The sequence below is a fragment of the Corticium candelabrum genome, chromosome 7, assembly GCF_963422355.1.
Source record: "Corticium candelabrum chromosome 7, ooCorCand1.1, whole genome shotgun sequence".
NCBI classification, from domain to species: domain Eukaryota; kingdom Metazoa; phylum Porifera; class Homoscleromorpha; order Homosclerophorida; family Plakinidae; genus Corticium; species Corticium candelabrum.
The window spans coordinates 3204570-3227725 of record NC_085091.1 but is presented as its reverse complement, the minus strand read 5'-3'; the positions used below and the strand labels follow the sequence as shown (position 1 = coordinate 3227725).

At 40.5% G+C, this 23156-nt stretch overlaps 2 protein-coding genes across 3 annotated transcripts; both read right to left on the bottom strand.

Moving 5' to 3' along the window:
- Positions 1 to 227: 227 nt before the first annotated feature.
- On the bottom strand, positions 228 to 14478 carry LOC134182000 (gamma-tubulin complex component 6-like). 2 transcript variants are annotated; one of them, XM_062649308.1, is made up of 26 exons: positions 14122 to 14478; positions 13380 to 13617; positions 13266 to 13320; positions 13130 to 13193; positions 12248 to 12357; positions 12090 to 12181; positions 11813 to 11943; positions 11667 to 11756; positions 11549 to 11608; positions 11161 to 11242; positions 11008 to 11096; positions 10823 to 10938; positions 9295 to 10631; positions 9145 to 9234; positions 8999 to 9064; positions 8137 to 8218; positions 7928 to 8069; positions 7718 to 7874; positions 7622 to 7659; positions 7490 to 7546; positions 6861 to 6936; positions 6740 to 6794; positions 5403 to 5499; positions 5277 to 5338; positions 4672 to 4856; positions 228 to 447 (listed from the first exon to the last, which is right to left on the bottom strand). In XM_062649308.1, the coding sequence occupies exons 1-26, from the start codon at positions 14419 to 14421 to the stop codon at positions 344 to 346; spliced, it is 3975 nt and encodes a 1324-aa protein (XP_062505292.1). In that variant the 5' UTR covers positions 14422 to 14478; the 3' UTR covers positions 228 to 343. The 2 variants fall into 2 exon arrangements, with proteins under 2 accessions (XP_062505292.1, XP_062505293.1); XM_062649309.1 differs by lacking the exons at positions 13380 to 13617; positions 14122 to 14478 and having other exon boundaries at positions 13260 to 13320.
- A 254-nt stretch (positions 14479 to 14732) lies between these two features.
- On the bottom strand, positions 14733 to 23126 carry LOC134182496 (uncharacterized). The gene is made up of 5 exons (XM_062649898.1): positions 22820 to 23126; positions 18613 to 18719; positions 18374 to 18544; positions 16109 to 16362; positions 14733 to 14814 (listed from the first exon to the last, which is right to left on the bottom strand). The coding sequence occupies exons 1-5, from the start codon at positions 23124 to 23126 to the stop codon at positions 14733 to 14735; spliced, it is 921 nt and encodes a 306-aa protein (XP_062505882.1).
- Positions 23127 to 23156: the final 30 nt, after the last annotated feature.

Here is a 23156-nt window from a genome sequence, read left to right as displayed (position 1 = left end):
ATTGAACAACTGAGTGCCTGATTGAAACTTAATAAAGATAGCTTATAAAGCTTATGCAATGCATTGATGGACTCACTGTAATGTCTCTATTTGATGCCACACTCCTCCCAACCACATTAATTAATTAAATTAGACGCTAACAATACTTTTATTGTCTGGGAAACCCCTAGCTGCATATATACAGCAAAATACTCATGGCTGTTGTATATATATCTACCACATACACCTACAGATGTCTGACTGTAATGCCATTATTATATCGTCTCACAGACACCTCTGAAGATTAAGTTAACAACAAAAATGAGTAAAATTTGCTCCTCACGTACTGTTATCAAGTCACCAGTCACCGTGCTGTTGTTTGATTACTGTAATAATCGTTGAAGTTCAGTCGTAGCAGCAAATCTTCAAGATGTGGCTGATAGCCTCGGTCAACAAGTTTTGCAACAACTATTAGGAAGACAGTACAACAGGTTAACTACAAATAACACATTCACATGGCCACATGAAAGAATCAACAAGCAATAAAGAGACAAAATGAGCTACACACATAAATGTACTGTAAGACAGGCACAGACACAGACAGGAAGACAGAAAGACATACAAACACACAGACAGACAGACAGACAGACAGACAAACAGACAAGATGTTGTCTGAGTCAGAGTCTTCAAAACAAGCTCTCAAAAGAAAAAGATAAAATGGAAGCTACTTGCTTAATTGAGAATGCAACTTCACTTCGAGATGGCACTAGACTTCGCTCTCTGCAAGGCAAAGGTGCAGGCTCTTGGTTGTCTGCTATTCCAACTTCAGAGAAGCTCGCACTTAAACCCTCCAAATTTCCGTTGGCGGCTTACCTGAGACTTGGACTCCCCTTGCCTTTTTGTGAGAATATTCAGACGCGTGACTGTGGACGAGCAACTGGTGACTCAAGCGGATATCATCAGATTACATGCAAAACAGGGGGTGGTCCTGAGTGGTCACATGACTCGATCATGTCTGTGTGGTCAGTGTTTAATTAAACGATCTCAAAATGCAACACAAAAAAGAGCCAAAAGATAGATATGCTACATCTGACAGCCGCCCAGACATTGCTGTTTTTGATACTGGTATTGGTACCAACCTAGAGTTAGTTAGAGCACTTGCTCATCCTTGGAGTTTGAACATACTTCCAACGTCAGCCACTATGGAGGGAGCAGCCGCTGCTAGAAGGAAAGACAGGAAGTTGGCTCGCTATGAGAAAGAAAAAAATCCTGGTGGGTTGTCTGTGAGAGTGGTTCCACTAGTCTTGGAACATTTTGGAAGATGGGGCAAGAAGGCAGAGACCTATTAGATGACTTGTCAAAACGATCAAAGGATGACTTTGGAAAATCACACAGGACAGAGTTTAAAGACTATTGGCGTCAAAGAATTGCCATTCAATTACAACGTTGCAATGCCAATGTACTTCCGAAGAAAATCAGTAATGCCTTGTCGGAACATGCCAAGTGCCCAGACTCTTAGATGTTCTATAGAAAAGGGATCAAATGATCCCTTTTAACCAATTAGTTATATATATATATAACTGTATATACTGTATTTAGTTGTTAGTTGTTTTCTCTTGCTTTTATTGTCATAGGACAAACGTAGTCACCCATTTGCTATTGCATCCTAATTCAAATATGAAAAATGTATGCATTGACAGACAGATAGACAGACAGACAGACGTAGTAGTTATTAACACCAGGAAACAACTACAACACAGGCTGACTGAAAGTACATGAAATGTCTGTCAATTGGCTTTATTCAGAATTCATCTTCGACTAGAGACCAATCTCGAATGAAGTCCTTGCAAGCCAAAATGGCTCTTGACAGTACCATCATCATCACGGCATGCATTATCTCGATTTCTGCTTGGCATCCAGATCCTTGATGAGACTGGGTTGCCAAATTCCTTTGGCTTCTGGTCAGAGTGACTGTGGGAAAGAATTAGACTCAGATGGATATCATTATGTACAACTGGGGCGGACCGGTAATCAGCCATAACAACATGGTTTCACCAGGGTCAGACTGTTGAGTCAACTGTAATTTCATCACGTAAAAGAAGCGAGAGGAAGATATGTCAATTCTGAAGACAGATTAGACATAGTCGTGTTTGATTCAGCATCGGGGTGGATATTGAATTGGATATTGCACTGGCTCATCCCTGGAGTAATGACATAGAAGTTTTATCAGCTACAACTCAAAGAGCAGCGGCAACCAGGAGAGAAAATCTTAAGATCAAAAAGTACAACCAGGAGCTCTTGCCAGGAGGTTTTCAACCAACATTTGTTCCTATAGTCTTCAAACATTGTGGCTTCTGGGAAGAGAAAGCTGAAGACTATTTGAAGACACTGTCACAACTATCAAGAGAAGAAGACGGAAAGCCAAATGCATCAACCTTCAAGTCATACTGGAGATCTGTGTTCTCTGTGTGTCCACAACGATCAAATGCTAGAGCAATTGACAATAAAAAAAGAAGATAGCTTCAAGAGACAGCCACATAAACTTAACTAGTTGTAGGTAGAACCAAGCCCTATTGGCTTGGGTAGTATTTAGTTGCTTTGCTTAGATGGTGTATACTAGTTCAATGTTTGAAAATATATGTATTGACAGACAGACAGACAGACAGACAGACAAACAGACAGACAGGTTGTTTTATTTGAACAATTACTCTATTGATAACAAGCGCTAACTTTATGCAAAACAATAACAGTCAATGGACAAAATGTTGAATGTCTCTATTACATGTAAAGTCATCAAAGTTGCACTTAGACAACTTTCACAACTTCTTAAAAATCACTCGAGAGTTGCAATACAGACAGACAGACAGACAGATAGACAGACAGACAGACAGACAGACAGACAGACGGATCAAATGCGGAGGTTTTGGGATGACCTCTTTACAATCAATTATGTGCTTTGCCTATGTGTCATCATGGGCTCGATCTATAGTGTGGTTACCAAAACGGTTCCCTGAAACTAACAGTCTAATAGATATACTGACTACATCAGCGTCAGATATGGGCACTGTTGGCTACTCTTTGCAGCAGGCATTGCCATCAGAATTCACTCTGTCAAACCTCAGCATTTAACAAGTCAGTCAGTTAAGTCAGAAATTCAATCAAGAATAGACACTACCACAAGTGGCAGAGAAGCAGCTCGTCTCAGATCCTTCCAAGGGAAAGGTTCAGGAGCTTGGCTACAGACCATACCTAGTTCATGTAACTTCGCACTAGAACCAAAGCAATTTCAGTTGGCGGTCTACATGAGGCTGGGTATCCACTTGCCAATTGCCAAATGGATGGTCAAATGTGACATCTCTTTGGCACATCCATGGACACTTGACGCTCTTCCAAAGGCAGCCCTAGAAGATGGGACAGCAGCAACTCAAAAAGAAATGCTGAAAAATGACAAATATGCCAAAAAGACACATCCTTGTAGAACTACACTGAATTTCATTCCTCTGGTAATGAAGCACTTTGGTCAGTGGGGGCAAGAGGCCCAAAACTACAGCAACATGGACAACTGAGTGCAGACAGAATGAGTTCAAGAACTACTGAAGGACGCAATTCTCAATTGCGATGCAGCAGTGCAATGCAAGAGTGATACTGCAGAAGATGAGGAGAGTCCAGTAAAGTGGTGACTCAGTTGGTGTCATTAGTAACTCTGTTAGCTCATTGTCAACTGTTTGACTCGTAGTTGTAGTTAGGGACCTCTTGGGTCCTACTTCTCTTAGAACTTGCTGATTTTTAGCGTAGACTGTAATAATGTCTTGTATAAGAAATATATGTATTGACAGACAGACAGACAGACAGACAGACAGACAGACAGACAGACGGACATACAGACGAACGGACGGACAGACAGACAGACAGACAGACAAAATGACTGACAGACAGATGGACAACAGAAAGACGGCCTCAAGGAGGAAGGAAAGAAAAGAGGTTCAATACAACCAAGAGCTTCTTCCAGAAAGCATAAAACCATCTTTTGTTCCCTTGGTTCTTGAACATTTTGGTCGTTGGGGGATAAAAGCCTTCAAATATCTGAACAAGCTGGCCAAGTCGTCAAGAAATTATGAGGGAAAGAAAAACAAGGCCCAATTCAAGACCAAGTGGAGATCTCTCATCTCCATTCAACTGCAGAGAAACCTTGTTAAAGTTATCGCAGGCTAGTTCTATAGCATTCACAGAATGAACACTACAGTTGCAATTATTAAATCATTGTATGTGTACAGCCTAAGGGTCCTTTTTGTTTGTGTAGTTTTTAGGGTTATTTAGTTTAAATCATCACATAGCTTGTAATAGTACTGATTTATGAATTAAATGGATTTTGACAGACAGACAGACAGGCCAAGTGCCCAGACTCGTAGATGTTCTATAGAAAAGGGATCACATGATCTTTTTAACCAATTACTAGTTAAATATATATATATATATATATATATATATATATATATATTGTATTTAGTTGTTATTTGTTTTCTCTTGCTTCTATTGTCATAGGACAAAGGTAGTTAGCCATTTGCTATTGCATCCTAATTCAAATACAAAAATATATGTATTAACAGACAGACAGACAGACAGACAGACAGACAGACAGACAGACAAGCAGACAGAGAGGTATGCGATCACACAAACAGGCAAAGCACACACCAGTAAAAAGAAAGCCTGAAAATTCCTTGAATCTTGCATACGTACGACACATATTATCAAATGCAGGATGGGTCCCTCTCATACGCCAGTGACCAGACAGAAGTTGCGTGTGAAACTGCAACACCAGAGACAAAATATCGTGTACAACCTTCAACACAGGACCAGCCTTCTTCGTCAAAAGTGACCTACAGCAAAATACAGCAAAATTTGTACAAAGTACAAAGTGCATGTAAGGTCAATGACAAAAACCACTAGAAGGCACAACAAATAACAAACCAACAGATGTATAGATTGCATTACACACAGTACAATACCAAAGATCTCCAGAGCCATTCAGCAGCACCAAACGGAAACCCTAACAGTCAAGCACAAATGCATGCAAAAACTAAAATGCATGCGTAAACTGAATCAGACCGCTACACATGCAGACGTTCACCATTACAAATATCTATGTAATAAATATCCCAACATTGAATCTGTCAGTCTTGCTCAGCTTCCATTACCAAGCAAATTACAAAACTGAATTCAAACAGATTAGGTTTATGCAACTTTCATTACAAAAGTTAGTAATTTCCTATATTATGTAATAAAACAAATAGACAAACCTATACAACATTTTGTTCAGATAGGTGGCATGACATTCGCGTAGTCCGTGTAATCCATCGACCTGCAAGCAAAGTAGTGTACTGATGGTGTGCAGTGAGACCTCATGGCAGCAGAATCCTGAATACCTCTTTCAAATCCTGTTGAAATTCAAGACAGCTTACATGAATAATTTGGTTGACAACGTAACCTTCCATGACAGTGACAAAATGCTGCATTTCTCGCCTAGATACAATTTGATGTTGTCAGTAAAATGTACACAAAAACTTTACTACAGCACATAATATTCAATCTAGTAATTGAATCAAACAATACACACACAATGGGTTACTGAAAGGGCACCTTGAGTAAAAAACCTAAAGAAGAATACAGTACAGGTTGGTGCTGTTGTGCAGAATAAGATAAACACAAGTACATATTTTTTTAATTTCTAGAGTACATGGCCTACTACCATCTATGGTGCTATGTCCTTTCTTAGACTAGTAAAAACAACACTATTTGCTTTTCACACATGCTCCTTTCCAAACCGAGCCGAGCTAAGCCAATCCATGCCAAAGAGTCAAGCCAGCCCCAATTCACATCACGTTAAGAAAAGGCAAACAGGCTGACTTAGTGGGACCAGGGAGTATCTCTTGCTACGCACACTGCATCAGAAACGTTCGCGCTACACAATGTGAGAAAGTCTGGCTACAGAGTATGACATTGGAGTGAGGGTTTGATACACAAGACTACAGTTCAGCAGTTGGTTACCGTTCACATGGTGAACGCGAGCAGAGCAGAGCCAAGCCAAACCGTGCTGGCACAGCAGTTTGAGGTGAGCCTTTCCAGTGTTGCTTGGCTTGGCTCGGACCAATGCCGACCCATGTTGGCCCTGTTACAAGTGCTCATGTCAACAAGCAATACGAGTAAGTGTTACTGTCCCTTCAGTCAATTACACGTTTAAAATTATACAGAGTGACACTGGTACAACAGTCTCCTGCCTTTCTTCAGCTTAAAAAGACACTGGATGTGGAACTGCTTATGGCATGTGCATACTCTTGTGTCCATGCGTCTACTGCATAATTGCTTTCCTTGAAGAGCCAGAGAACCCAGCATCGTTTGTTCACAAATCCAATATCACTACATGTATACCAAATATTAGATCGCACTTTAACTGTATTTGTAGTTTATGCTCGTTGAATCTATAACTGATTATGGCTCACTCAAAAGAAGAACATAATATAAGTGGAGCGGTGAATAGTGCAAACATACAATCTACATCAGTTTAGCATGAAACTCTGCAAACAATCAGTCTGCTTGCTAGTCTGTCCACCCATCTATACATCTGTCTGAAGAACCCAAGGTAAGAATAAAGATATACCAAACTGTAGATTGACAAATAGACAAAACAACACAACACAGAAATAAAAGCACAGTCACAGATGCAAAAAACGTGGACAAGAGCATGCAGCATCGACAGTCTCACCTAAACAGGTTGAGTTTGTGCAGCTGTTCGCAGTTTTGAGTATTCATCTGCTGACCTATACCAACAAGACATTGTACACTAAACTTCACGATTACTATGACTATCAAACATGACTTCATACCGCTTCTCTTCAAGCGCTGTCCCAGATCTTTTAGTGCCCATGTTGCTCTCTTCAATTGTAGCATAAAAGTAAACAGCTGAAACACATGCAAACAGGAAGGAAGATAAAGTGCAGCTACAGAATAAATCCAGCGTCAGTGCAATGAATGAGAGGGAGTGCTGTTTCCTCCCCTTTCACTGATAGGTGCCGTTCAAGTGTAGACAATGTAAGATTATTACCACCTTACTGTGAAATATGTCGTATGATTGTTTTGTTTGTTTGCTTTTATGTGTCACTGTGTCACCGTTTGTACAAGTGTGCACTTGTGTGTGTGTGTGTGTGTGTGTGTGTGTGTGTGTGTGTGTGTGTGTGTGTGTGTGTCTGTGTGTGTGTGTGTGTGTGTGTGTGTGTGTGTGTGGGTGTGTGTGTCTGTGTGTGTGTGTCTGTGTGTGTGTGTGTGTGTGTGTGTGTGTGTGTGTGTGTGTGTGTGTGTGTGTCTGTGTGTGTGTGTGTGTGTGTGTGTGTGTGCGTGTGTGTGTGTGTGTGTGTGTGTGTGTGTGTGTGTGTGTGTGTGTGTGTGTCACTGAGTGAGTGAGTGCAATAGCACACAATAGCACGTTTGTTGAGTGCATGTGTCGCAAATGACACACCTTGCCGTATTTAGTTATTGCTGTTTCTGTAATAATGATGTTTACAGGCCAAGGAACCTACATCAACAAATACATCAATTAATACAAATTCAATAATTTATGTCAATAAGTCAAACAACATAATTACCTGACCTTGTAACGAAGTTCGAGAAAGTCCAAAGCACGAATGTCTACAAATCACAACCTCATTACCCAAAATAAACACCTGTAACAACAACATTACTCTACCACTTTGATTTAGAGCTTGTGGCCTGAATTTGAGTGAAAAGCTAAGGCAAGACATATGGTCAAATCCTGCACCAAGAGACACTCCAAGTGAGTCAGCCAACAGGTTATTCATCACACCAACAGAACACAAATCAGCAGAACTGATTCCCGATGACAACTGCAACAATGTTAGTGATAGTTCATTTTATCAAGCATTGAAAAAAGTCTCACTTTCGAGAAGAGCCCGCTTGCTAATGCGTGCCCAAATTCACCATCTTCAAGTAACAGAAAGTGACGTATTGCTTGGAAGTGGTCTTGAATGCAGAGGTCTTCAATAAAATAAGCAACGACGGCTTTGTTTACAACAGACACTCTAGTCATAAAAAACTGTAGAGACTTGACACCTAAGTTTGCTTTGCATACAAATATGTGAGACTTACTGTGTAGCTACTGGAATAGCTATTGAACGATTGAACAGCTCAGGAAGAGACAGAGAATTCAAGGCACCAAGATGGTCATCATCTGTCAAAAGTATTGAAACAAAACATCATGCACAATACTGACAACTGACAAAGCAAGTTAACAGCTACATGCATTTACTGCCTGACTGAGGAAATAACTCAAAGTCTTCTCATAATACTTCATTAAGTCACTGTGCATGTGCTGCGTATGTGTCCTCTTTACGGCTATTTCTCTCTCCGATCTCTACAAATGTTTTGTACACCTTAGTTTAGTATTCGACCAGCTATTTTTACTTACTGCAAAAACATGTTTATAATGAGGGTAAGCAGTTTCTCTGGTGGTTGTCTTTTCAGTGACTCCAATGAGATCTCACTGCTTAGTTTCAGCTTGATAAATTTAATTACACAAGTCCATCTATTGCCCTTGGATTTAGTTTTCATCCTAGCTGTATGAATAGAATGTTTCTGCATAAATTTCCCACAATTCAATACCAGAAATGCCCACTTCATTATTACATGACGTCACTTTAATTAATGTAGAACCATTGTCAAACGATCGCCACTAGGTGGCAGATAGAGCAAACTGTCTGTTTGTATCACGACAAATTGTGCCTCAAGCACTAGTACATGATTTTCCTAAGAGCTTTTATTTATCATTTAGTCTTTGTTGAGCATAAGACAGGCAACAGGTAGATGAGCAAGTAAGCAAGCAGACAGGCAGACTACACACAAACAGACAAGATACATGCATGAACAGTATGATCAGTATAAAGGAGATATCTATTTCAATTTCTATTTTAATGTTACTGCACAATCTCAACAGACAACAAACAATTTTTACCAGTTTCTGTTAAAGAAACACTTCTTAATCTAACTTTGTCCATTAAGTCAGAGCAAGCTGGATCATCTACAAAATAACATGAAAGAGAAAGTTGCACATACACAACAGTTGACAAGACATTAGAAATCAGCATAAACACATCATACCCAACCATGAATCTCCTTCATCATAAGGTTCTGCCTGTCCTTGAAAAGATGCGATAACAGGATCATTAAATGCATCAAATTCTACCATATCTAGACAAACAACCATTATACAACATCGACTGCATGAAAGGGCATCCTGCTCTCACTTACGTGGTGACAAAGAACTCTCACTACTTTCCTGTGACAGATCTTTTGGATACATAAGATTTTGTATTGTAGACTTCGGGGCATGACCTCTTGTTGTTCGAAACACCTCAGCTTGACTGTCCTGACTATAAATAATATCTTGCATAACTGATGGAGGCTCGTGACCCCGTGTTGATACAATTCGATCTTGAAATCCATCACTTTCCAACCTGTCCGCCTCGTCACTATGAAATTCATCATCAGAAGAAGACTGCGTCTCTGTAGTGTTTGCCATGTTAGCAGGCTCATCCGACGTTTTGTTGCCAATCGAAGAACACTGAAATGGTTGAGATATCTCTTGACTGCTTGATCTTGAAGAAACTGACAAGACTTGTGACTCTGTTATCACACCTTGTCCTGCAGAACATGGTTCTTGCCCTCTACTGACAGCTACAGCAAAGTCAGAAGACAACACATCTGATTTTGCATATATAAGGTCTTGTACCACAGAAGGTGGAGGCATTCCTCTCGTATTGAATCTCGAACCTTCTGGCAAACCCTGTGACTGTGAATACATGATATCTTGTACAACTGAAGATGGTTCGTGTCCTCTACTGCTAGGTTGCACCAAATCAGATTGAACCGGTGATTGTATACACACGGCATCTTGCGACATAGGAAATAATTTCTGTCCGTCACTGTTCCATTGCCTTCTACCTGATTCAGGTCTATCAACCAGAATTGATACGATAGCACTGTTATTATCATCACAGCCACCAGAAGATGGTATATTTTTTGATTCTGTGGGATGGTTACTATACGTGGTGGCTGTGTCCTTACTGTGAGAAGAATTCTCAATGGCATCCTCTGCGTACTCAAATGGAAGTGTCAATTGTATATTTTCTGTAAGCTGACTCGTATCTACAGAATCTTGATCAGACTTGATAGTTTCAGATTCATCTGTATTAGGACTGTCGATTCCGATACGACGACGAGCCTCTTCTAATGAGATTGGATCCTCGTCTACAGCAAAAACACCAGGAATAATGCCAACAGGGCTGTATACAACAGGATTGCTCTTCCTGGTTTGACCAAGTATGGTCTCAGTTGAAACACTAATAGTTTCATTAAGTGTCTCAACTGGTGACACCAATTTTGCTGTTTCTCCTTTCTCTGGGCTTTGTATGTGTGGTAACGTTGCATCAGAGACGTCATCTCTCGTATTCCAATGATTCATGTCTGCAAGTAGAAACTGTCGTCTAGCTTCACTGAGTGCTGTTCTTGATGCTTGCCAGAGAGCACGAGCTTCACGACGTGCTGCATCTTGAGCAAGCTGCTCGTAGTGTTCGATCAGTTCTTGCCTGTACAATTCAGTGATTAAAATGAAGTAAAGAAACCCGAATCGAGACGCAAGAAATGATACAAACACAAATAAATAGTAATACAACAAAAGCAAGTCATTTCTACAATTGCAGAACAATGATATACAATGGCTGTATACCCCAGCTTCCAAAGCCTACAGATCATTTCAATACATCACAACAAAGCTAACCGAACGTGTTCCTCCAGCTCCCTTTTAGCTGCATCAACTGCTGCCTCTTTTGCCAAAAGCCGATTCATCCAAGTCAAATCAGCTTCTCTGTTTTGTTGTTCTATAGAATCTCGACGCTGAGAAAAAACCAAAGTAGTGTTATAACAGAATACTATTTATTACAGTAATGTAAGTGCATACTAAACCTGCATATCTTCTTCCATCTGCTTTTTCAAGGTTTCAAATAAGGCTCTTTTTTTGGATTCATCTTCTACACGTTGTTTCTCTTTCAGTTCTGAAAACAAGTCATATTGAATAAATGATACAAACAAATATCAGTTTACATATATTGACCCCACCGTCTTCCATTTCTATTGCTTCAGCCATCTTTTGTCTTTGGTTCAAAGATTCTTGATGTTTTATTTTCTGTTCTGCTTCACGCTAATAAGGATATAACATGGACAACGTTATGCGATAGTTAATTTGAATAACTTACATACCTAAATATAACCAATAATGCAAGAAAAGTCATACCTGACAGACTGACAAACAGACAAACAAACAGACAGGCAGACAAACAGGCAGGAAGGCAGACAAAACAGGTAGGCATGCAGACAGACACATACCTAGACAAGTAGACAGACAAACAAACAAGCAGATAAACACAAAGACAAACCAACAAATAAATAATAAGCACACTAGCACAAAACCAACAAAGACTAGAAAGACAGTGCTACATGTACATACCAGTAATACTCTCTGATGTCCAGCATCCTCCAATTGCAGTCTTAAATGTTCTGCATACCACTACACAACAGCCGTACTGAGCAACATTACCTCACTGAGACACCATAAAAAATCACACCACTGAAGTGTCTTCAACTTCTCTAAGACGTCTCAGTGAGAAGTGAATAGAGATTTTTGGTGGCGAAATGCTCATATTGCACAGTGGATTCTAATATCAGTAAAACTAAATGCTGTGTACGACTGTACAGAAGAAACCATGCTTACTGCTCGAGTACAAAGTTTTAGCAAATTAACTGTCTTTCCACATGTAAGAATTGCTTTCCAAAGATCAGACAAGAACAGAGGAACACAGTCTTTACTGGCAGCAACATAGCCCAAAGTCCAGTAATTTTTGTCTACACATAAATAAAATAAGAAAGATTTCAACTGCTGCTTCAAAGTGAGGTATGCATGCATGTGCAAGTTTGTGTGTGTGTGTGTGTGTGTGTGTGTGTGTGTGTGTGTGCATGTGCGCATGCGCATGCGTGTATTGTGTGCATACCCCTAAATGCCAAGTACTGTTCATTCATCTGGATCATAAATTCACCATAAGGGTCAAACAGCACACCTTCAAACAGCCACCGCTGAAGAAATCTAAACACAGTTCACATGCATTCTGGTGAACCACAACATCAAATCAATGATATCAGATCGACATACAAAAAATACGGCTGACACGATGACTGTAGAAATGACAAAAGAACAAGATAGTGAGAAGAACTGATATTGTCTCTTGCAAGTTCAAACAGATACGATAACAGACGTATACCCTTAAAAACAAAAATAATAGTAATAGTAAAATTAATAACTATTTCTATTAATAGTAATATATCATGCTTCAAAGTCCAATACATCTCTCCAAGCTGTGGTTATCCGCAGTCATAATTAATTAATCAATCGTCAACTAGTCAGTCCACAATAAATTGGATACAATACTATTATGAATACTGTGTCCGACAAAGAGCCCAACCAATTAACAGCCCTGAGGCGATTAACTGATAAATAATGTGCTTGCTAAAACCATTATCACTTGTATGTCTGATTAAGTGGCTGTCTGAACAACCACCTCTTGTACATCGGACATCCTATTGCAGCTTGATGTTTTGAAGCTGACAGTTTGTTGCCTTTAGAATGTAAACTGGTGCGTGAACAGCGTAGGCGAGGGCTTTGATCTGGGTGTTGTCAACGCTGCATCTTTGATGTGGCACAGTGCATAGTAATTTGTCATGCATGGTCTGGAGAACTGTAATCACAATGACCACCTCTGTCCAAATGATGGTCCCTGGGGTCATTCAAATATAACCTGGGTTAAATAACCGTCTGAGTCTCTTATTTGGACATTTATGGTATTTATACCAGCATTTCTGGGACGAAGGGTGACCAAAACAAACTGTCCAAAACTGTTTCTCTCAAAATAAATAAAACTACAAATAGTGTGATAAAGTAGTACCAACGTTAGTCAAATACACTTATTAGACATATAAAAATAATATTACCAATATTACTTATTACAGTAATACACTAAACAACTATTTGACTAACAGAAGGAAATTCCGGGTTGACTGGGTTGTGTTCTGGACCACACATACAAACCTCGTGCAAAAACCTGAAATACCAAACAGGACAGACAGTAAATACTACAGTGTATCAGAGCCAAAATTGACATTAAAACCTTCACCTCAGCTGGTAGGCAACCAACCGAAAGCGAACAGAGAGAAACATCAATGTCGCATCTGCCAAAATCATATGGTTGCAAAACATACATTCACGTCTTACTTGTACAGATTCTAACCATCATTGGTCTGGTTGATAACGCGTTGTCTGTATTCTTCAAGATATTCGCTCAGAGCAAGACCAAATGCCTGCCGAACCAGACCTCCGCTCTGGTCACCTATCTGGCTGTAGTATGATGCTATGGCATGCAAGTGTACATAGCGAGTGCCAGTAGCAGCAAATTGAAGTAGCAACTTGCGAAGGCTAACTGGACTGCGACCGGAAACTGTCACATTGGACTGCACCACAAACTCTTGCTATAACACAAAACAGTTGGGTTTGGTCAAGGGTATAAGTTTATGTAATTAAACAAACAGAGTACTGTATTACAAGAGTGTTGCAACTATGCACAGAAAAGTCAATAGAAAGTTTGAAAGCAAACTCTCTTGCATTACAATGTATGTTTAACTGCCAGTAACATTTTTGCACATTGTCTACACTTTAAACTTATTGTAAATCTGCAGAAACACCGACACGCCAAAAGATTTCACTGCAAGTCATGTGCATACACTCTAACGTAGGTCAGCATTGCAAATGCTGCGAACAGTGAATGTAGCACAGCATCTATCATTCTATTAGCAATAAGAATAGTATAAATTACTGATCAAACTTGAATCACATATTGCTTGAATTATCGCCATTTCCAAAGAATCCAACAACAATTTTGCATGTTATTATATTAATGGCATCAAAGGCATTAATGAAGCATGCATGTGTGCACATACAAGCTGTCAGACCACAGACATATGATAACCATTTACCTTGTCCAGACTAAAGAAACGAGACGAAATTCCAATAGTGACGTAACGAGCAGCTCTCACCAACTCCCGTTCCGGCACAATGCAAACTGATTCAACTGTCACGTCAGTCATATTGGCTATGTACCTCTGTCTCAGCAAGTACGCAGCATCAAAGACTTGACATTCAGCATCTGTTAAATACGGTTTGCTCTCGCCCTTATCCCACGATCGAATTTCTACCCGAGGATCAGACATACTCTTTAATGCCAAGTCCCAAACATCAGGTACTTCTATATCGTTGTTGGATGAAGTGACAGTCATAGAAGGGCATGACGATACTGGTAGCGAATGAGAAGACAAAGAATGAGGAAGAAGAGACAAACGTGGGCTGTCAGTCAATGGTGGCAAGTCAATATTTACATCCAATGATGTCACTCGATTGTGAGTCAAACCACTGAAAAGACTGGTGGGTTCCTGGTAAAGCAGCAACAAATCTCATTGAGCATTAATTAAACAGGTTGAATATCAATGTACACTATGCACTGAGTGATATAAAAACAAACAAACAGTGACGAAAAATCTATATACGTTGTTAGCCAATCATGCTCTTTCTACTGCATAGTAAACAGACTTTAACTGCCTCTGTTATGGTAATACCTGTATGCTGCAATCACTGAAGAAATACAGTCCTGAACCAGGTAACGATGACATGACCTAAAAATCAATAAGCTCACACAATGAGCCAAAAACAGGAAAACAGACGGAAAGAAGGGCAAATAAACAGACAAAAAAGAAAATAAACAAGCAGACAGACACACAGACAGAAAGACAGACAGACAGACAGATATATTGATAAGTATAATAGGGCCTATTGATCTCACTCTTGAAGTTTTGCTTTAGCTACTTTATTTAGCCTGTAATAGTGATCATGTTTGAAATATACTACAATTGACAGACAGACAGACAAACAGAGAGACTCCGGATGTGGCAGACATGGTGCCAAATGGCGTGTGAGCTTGTAAGTTACTTCCCCATGACGCGTTATTAAACATGTCGCAACAACGCCTCAGTTGTCCACTTTCACAGTGTAACGTGTCAGGAACTTTGAAGACTGTTCTATATCATATTCGGAAAACCCATGAAAATCCGGACCTACCTGTTGAGTTTGTCACCCAGTGGAAGCTTCGACAATGTCAGTTTTGCCTAAAATGGTTCGCTAAGTTAGGCCAGCACTTGTCTCAAAATCGGAAGACCTCAAACAGCGTAAAGGAAAACATCAACACTGACCTTGTGGTTTCAACGCCATCTTGTGAGAACTTGTCACCTTCTACCGAGAATGAGACTTCATCAGCTGGTGATGCAAAACTACGCGATCCTAAAGATTCAGCATGGGAGTTTATCAGTTCTGTTTCTATCAATAAAAATTGTCAAGGCCCATCCTCCTAGAACTGTTCAAATGGTACGTCAAGCTGCAGTGCCTTTGTTTCAAAGTTGTTGCATGATAGCTTTGACAAAGCTTCGCAAAAACAACCAAGACGAAGCAGCATCGAAACTGCTGTATCTGTATGCTGTTATCTGTCATGCCAAGAGGTGGTCGAACAACATTGAAATTGATCAAGGATTGATATCAGAAATTCCTGGATTACAAGTGGAAAGATCTTCTTCAGTTGCAAAGCCAGGTTACTAAGTCAAGATTGGAGAATCATGATATCAAAGGAGATGTAGCCAAGAGGGCAGCCCTGAGGCTCATCAGCTGTGGTGAAATCTCCAGAGCGGCACATCTATTGACAAGTCATGGGATGGCGCCTTCCTCAAAGAAACCTTATACAAATTGGAAGCAAATCATCCCGCTCGAGTTAAACAAGTGGAAACACCCATAGCTAGCTCTGAAAAGCCAATCAACTTTTCTAGAAAGCATTTTTTCAACAACATTCGAAATTTACCAAAGGGATCAAGTCCTGATCCATCAGGCTGGCGCTATGAGCACCTGAAAGAGCTGTTGTCTAACCAGTGCACGTCTAATGGTTTGTATGAGGTTTGCTCATCCATAGCTACAGGATCCCTTCCACCTCCTGTTGCTCTGTTGATGTCATCAGCAAAACTGCTAGCTCTGAGAAAACCAAATGGAGATGTTCGACCAGTTGCAATCGGGAAGCCTGGAGACGCCTCAGTGCAAGAGTGATCTGTGTCATGAAAAAGAATGAGTTTCAAAACTTTTTCTGTCCAATAGAACACGGTGTTGCCACAGAGGACGCGACTGAACTTTGATACAACATATTCAACTATTGTTGGCTTCGCACAATGACTGGGTTGTTTTCAAGTCTGACCTTAACAATGCCTTCAATTTGGTAGAGCAAGGGCATATGCTCAACCAAATTTGTGGCTCATTCCCAGATATACAAAAACCATGCAACTCAAATGTGCAGTGGAGTGAGTCATCTATATTTTGTATGGTAAAGAGACTGTCATCATCAATTCACAAGAACGTGTTCATCAAGGAGATCCCTTAGGTCCAGCACTCTTCTCTATGGCCTCCCTCCGAAGTCAACACCAGGAAGTCATTATCCTGGCCTATCTAGATGATGCCTTTCTTCTGGGCACAAGCAAAAAGGTTTTAACAGCTCTCTCTATGACCTCTCCTCTTCACTCGCCAATATCGGATTAAAAGTTGCTGAAAACAAGTGTGAAATCTACTGCCCTAATCAGTTGGTTTTTCAAGCAATTCCAGCCTCAAACCCAATTCCTGTTGTACAAGAAGGTACAGTGAAACCTGTACCAGCGACCACCTTCTCTCAGCGACCACCTGGCTTTAGCGACCCCATCTGCCTGGCACGGAGCGTTGTCCCATACAATAGCTACTGTACTAAGCGACCACCTGCCCAACGCGACCAACGACCGCTAATCCAAAGGCCCTACAGCAATTAACACCTCTTCTAAGCGATCTCCTCACCTGCAAGACAGAAGGAGGGCCTGTCTCGTCACATGAGTCTATCCCAGGTGTTTGATCTGATTGCCTAAGGAGCCTTAGCATTCACTGCCGTGAACTTCGGAACACATTCGTCAATTCCGAATGCAGGCCTGACATTGTTATGTTTGATGTAGACCTAGGATCTAACATTGACCTTGACACCTCTTTTTCATTGATCCATGAAGCTCGGAAACTTACCCTAGCTCTGCTGAATAGATTGGAGCTGTGAAAAAGGAAAGCCAGAAAGAAGGCTAAATATGACTGGCTCAACATCCAACGTCAACCCATTAGTTCTCAAGCACTTCAGTACATGAAGAGAGCAAGAAAGGAAGTTCTTAAAAAGCTATCCAAACAGTCATCAGACAAAACCGGAAGACCACATGCTCCAGACTTTTTGGACTATTGGAGAAAACACTTTTCCATCCAGCTACAAAGGTGCAATGCACAAGTGATCTTAAAGAAACTGTCCGAACTATGTGGTGGACCTGAGAAGCCCAAGACCCTCAGCACTCAGGTCTTCCCACATTAGCTTTCTTGCACTAGTGATTTGTAGTCATTCGTTTTGGTTGTAGTCTTTTAATTCTATTGCAGAAATGTGCATCAGTTCGATCTAAGAAATGTATGATCATGACAGACAGACAGACAGACAGACAAATTTCAATGCTGAAAATATATGTATTGGACAGACAGACAGATTTCAAAGTTGATAATTATTGGACAGACAGACAGACAGACACACGACAGACAGAAAGACAGGTAGGCAAGCAGTAGATATAAAATACCGTTCTAGTAGTACAAAACATGCAGCAATAACAATCACACAACCAGTAAAACAGAAAACTGTACAAAAAGCATCAAGCACTACTTTAGCGTCATTTATTACCATATTACCTCACTTTCAACAACATGCCATTATAAGTGAGGTTTACCAGAAAACTGCTCCAACTAAGAGTTGGTAGCCATTAACGGCATGCCATTACACACAATGAAGTGCCACTATTGAGCAAGATACAGTAGTCACAATAATCTGAGGTTGAGGTTAACCACAGCTTACCGCAAGAGCAAGGAAGAGGGCCCGGAAATGAGGCTAGCCAACGCTCCTCATGAGAAAACCGACAAAGCCACACCAAAAAGCAAAAAAGAGCACAAAGCTCATAAACTGACCTAAGTTAGCACGGCCATGCTGTTATACCTTGATGTATAATGACACTCTGGTAAAACCCACATTACAACAACATTCAGGTGAAAGCAAGGTAAAAATGTGTTGTGTATAATGCAGTAGATACCATATAATTATGAGAATACCTCTGTCAACCCGTGTCTTTCTTCCACTTTTTCTGTACTATACTGCATTGCCAAACTGTCAAATAACTCATCGCTGTACATGAGGTAAGGCACCGTACTGCCTGAATGCTCCACAGTTGTGTCAGAATCAAAGAGTTCTCCATCAGGAACAACTACGCACTCCTTGTAAAGCTACGTAAATTGACACAGAAAGTAACAACCAATTTGTACGGAAAGGGTGACTCGTGTTCATTAGTTACCTTGGTGTAATCAAACATCAACTTACAAGTCGACTGATCACACAATCCACTGGTCTCAGCTAAGCTCAGAAGAAATGTCAACACAGAGTCTGTCTCTGTCAAGACATCTAGGAGAAACGGAAACTATAATAGCTCAATCAACTAATATCAGGTATAAAACTTGAAACTGCAATGGCTGTTTAGTTTTCAAATTGATAGACAGACAGCCAGACAGACAGACAGACCGACAGACAGACAGACAGATTCAGATGCAGACATTGAATTAGATGTGTAGTTGGCTCATCCATGGTGTTTGGACTTAGGGAAGGCAGCCTCCAGAGAAGAGAAGTAGCAGCAATGAAACGAGAAAAGAAATATGCAAAATATAATTCTGATCTGCAGCCAGAAGGGCCCTGCCCGTTGGTCATTCCTCTTGTTTTCAAACATTTTGGCCGTTGGGGCAAACAAGCAGTTAGATATTTGAATAAGCTGGCAAAGAGTGCAAGGGATGAAGGAGGAAGACGAAATGAGACCGTCTTCAAGACCAAGTGGTGATCAATTATTTCAGTGACTCTACAGTGTTGCAATGCAAAAGTCGTCTCAGACAAACTCATTAGCATAGCAAGATTAGAACGTCGAAATGTAGTTTACACAGTGTAATTTGTATGCTTCAAGACCGTAATGGTCTTGTTGTGTTAGGTTGCTCATGACGTAAACGTTTGATTTAAATGGAAATATATGTATTGAGACAGACAGACAGAAACACAGCTGGAAAGAGTACCGATATTTACAACTCAATGGTTCTAAATTGTGGTGAGTCATTGAGGTCTGATGAGACACAACAGTTGGAGAACCTTCTCTAAAATGTCAACAGGACGTAATCGCTTATCCAGGCAATGATGGGTATTCAGTGGATGTTGAACATACGATTCCGCTTACCACTAAAACTCCTATAGCCTGCCGCCCTTGACATCTACCTACAAAATGGAAAGCTGAGGTTGAAGATGAGGTGAGACGATTACAGTGAGATGAGATCATTCAACCATTTACTTCTGGATATGTGGCACCTATATGTCCAGTTAGAAGGAGTGATGGAACTCTCCGTTTATACTTAGACTATAGACAGTTAAATGCTAGAACTAAAGACATGGCAGTACCAACAGGGAATCTTCATAAGGTGATTGAGTCATTATCAAGAACAAATATTTTAGCATTCTGGACTTGGCACGTGGATACTTTCAGGTGCCAATTATGAAAAGAGATAAGAAAAGACAGCGTTCAGCACACCTTCAGGTTGACACGAATTTAACAGAATGTCCTTTGGGTTGAAGGGGGCCCCAGCAACCCCTTTGTCGAATGATGTCACTAGTTCTGGGACACTTAACACCAATTCAGCTAGTCCTCTATATGGATGATCTTTGTATAGTCTCAGATACATTCCAATTACATTTGGATCGGTTGGAACAAGCATTTGCAACTCTTCACAAACACAGACTTCGACTTAATGCTAAGAAATGCCAATTTGCCACATCTGAGGCAATATTCTATGGATTTCATATTAGTGCAGTAGGAATTAATCCTGAGCTAAGGAAGGTTGCTGCTATTGAAAGAATACCTACACCTACTACTGTAAAGGAGGTAAAGATTTCTCGGGCATCAATGGCTTTTATCGTCGATTTATTTCCACGGCACGGTAAGCTACAATTTCTGCACCCTTGACATCTATGTTAGCTGGAGAACAGAAATTCCAGTGGTCAACTCAGTGTCAAGATGCGTTTAATATTTTGAAGCGGAACCTGTCTACAGCACTGATTTTGGCTCGTCCTGTGGCAGATAAACCATTTGTTTTGACTACAGATGCATCAACTGTAGGGATTGGTGCAGAACTGGTGCAAGAAAGTTCGGAAGGACTAAGAACGATTGCACATTTTAGTAGAGTTTTATCTAAAACAGAGAGATGATATTCTACATATGATAGAGAATTTCTTGCAATTGTTATGGCAACTCGTCACTTCTGACACCATTTGCTTGCGACAAAATTTTGCTGCAGACTGATCATTTTCCATTTCAATGTCTACTGTCAAAGACCCATGGGTTGTCATGCTAGATGGATAGCAGAATTACAGGAATACTTTTTCATTACTGCATACATAAAAGGAGATTAAAATAGAGTGTCAGATGCCTCAGTCATCTTAGATTTGGTAATGAAGATGAGTTTACTGAGAAAGAAAATACACCAAGTCCTACATCACTCTTTTCGCCTCAAGGAGGCTCACCAAAAGTTTGTATGTTGAGCAATTGTTGGACGACAACCACTTTCAAGGATTTCCAGAGGAGAGATCTCTGTTATTGGCGGCATCTTGCCATGTTAGTGGAGACACACTGAAGCAATCGAGTTTGGATCATCCAGAACAGCTACAATTACAATGTTTACTGCAAGAGAAGTTAACACTATCAAAAGATGGAATATTACATAGAACATCATCTCAAGAGAATTCACAGACTGTTGTACCTATTGCTCTATACTTGAAGTGCTTCGGCTGGCGCATGATAATGCTTTCTCAGGGCATCAGGGTGTCAAGATGACATTGACTCAGATATTGGATCGATTTTGGTGGAGCACTGTAAGTAAAGACACAATGGATTACACCAAATCTTGTCATACATGTGAGGAAAGGATGCCACCCCATCAAAGAGCACGAGCTCCATTGAAAGAACGCCCCATAATGGAGAAACCATTTGAAAAGAGTCGAAATAGACATTAAAGGCGGTTACAGTACCTCAAACCGACAAAGGATCACAGTTTATTCAGGATGCATTTTCCAAGTATGTAGAATTGTTTCCATTGCAATGACAGACAACAGAAGACGTAAGTTGCAAGATTCAAGAACGAATTGGTGGATGTGGACTGCCAGAAGTAGTTCATTCCGACAATGGAACATGTTTCACAAGTCGAGTTTTTGAGCAATTTTATAGTCAACATGAGATATGGCATACTTAGTCAACAGCGTCACCCCCAAGCAAATGGTGCTGTAGAACGTTTCAATAGGACATTAGGGGAAATGCTAGCAAAAGTGATAGATTCTAACCAAACAACATGGCAAATCATCTGACACAAGTCCAACTGGCCTATAGTATGTGTTGTCCTATCATGAGTCGAGTGGAGAGATTCCATATAGAGTTATTTTCAAAGAGATGCCTAGAACCCTGTGACAAGCTGCAGCAGATTCTGTTTGCAGAATAACAGGACACAAGACAACACCAATGTTAACATCTGTTCCTAACATATACTGAAAGGTAAGAAAAACTACAGTCATAGGTCAAGTGAAAGACAAAGACAATCCAACAAATCACAGTTGCATTTCACCCCATACAGTATTGACGACTTAGTGTGGATTACACGTCCTAGTAGAGGGAAACAAGTATCTCGTTCCTTTGTCCACAATGGATGGGACCTTACAAGGTTGTTAAAAATATCCAATGTGGTACATGAGGTTCGTCAACCATGTGGGAGGAAGGATGAGACTGTCCATCACGATAGAATAAAACTGTATGTACGTGAATCACGGTTTAAAGATATTAGAACGGATGTAAACCAACAGAGGGATCTTTTGGATACTACAACAAATGTAACCCAAAAGAGAGAGATTCTTTCAGATATCTCAACAAACTCTGAGGACAATCCAGAAGAGTTACCTGATCCAGTTGAATCAGATTCTAGCTCAAATACTGAAGCTCTGCGAGTACTTAGAAGATCCACGCCAAAGACGTCGCCCACAATATTTGAATGATTATATTGTAGACTCGAACTTTAGCCCTTCGTCTGAAAGGAAGTGATGTAATGTAGTAGTCTAGTAGTCATAGCACGTTAGCACACCACTTACTATATAACACACTCGCTTTCATTACAATACATCAGTCTTCTACCTGCAATTACCGCGTACACTACGGACAGACAGACAGACAAACAGACAGACAGACAGACAGACAGACAGACAGACAGACAGACAGACAGACAGACAGACACACACACACACACACACACACACACACACACACACACCATGCTTGATTTTCTTCAACTTGTACAATAGCAATCTCTTCTACATTGGTAATACATATGCCACAGACATGCAGACAAACAAAAAAACCAAACAAAAAGACACACTAATCGACAGACAGAAAAATTTATGTCCAAGCCAGGCAAGCATACAAACAACAAACTCACTAGCGCAGTCGCCCGTCAGAAATTCAAGAGCTGCTTCCAATTGATTCGCCCGATCGTAACACCGTTTGGATCTCAAATCATACACAAACGCAAGAGCTTTCTCATACGGCGTCATCTTCAACCCTCTTGCCATCTTTACAACGCAGCGAGGAAAAAGTTTCGTGCCGAGAAGTTCATCGAAAAGGATTCGTTTCAAACGTCTCTCAAAAGGCTGGATTTTTGCTACCTCGCATACTATTCTTCTTTCGGCTGAGATCTTCTCCGTTTGGCAGAGAGACGAAAAGATCTCAGTGAAACTCACCGCCATAGCGTAATACGGGGACCCAGCAGTAAAGTA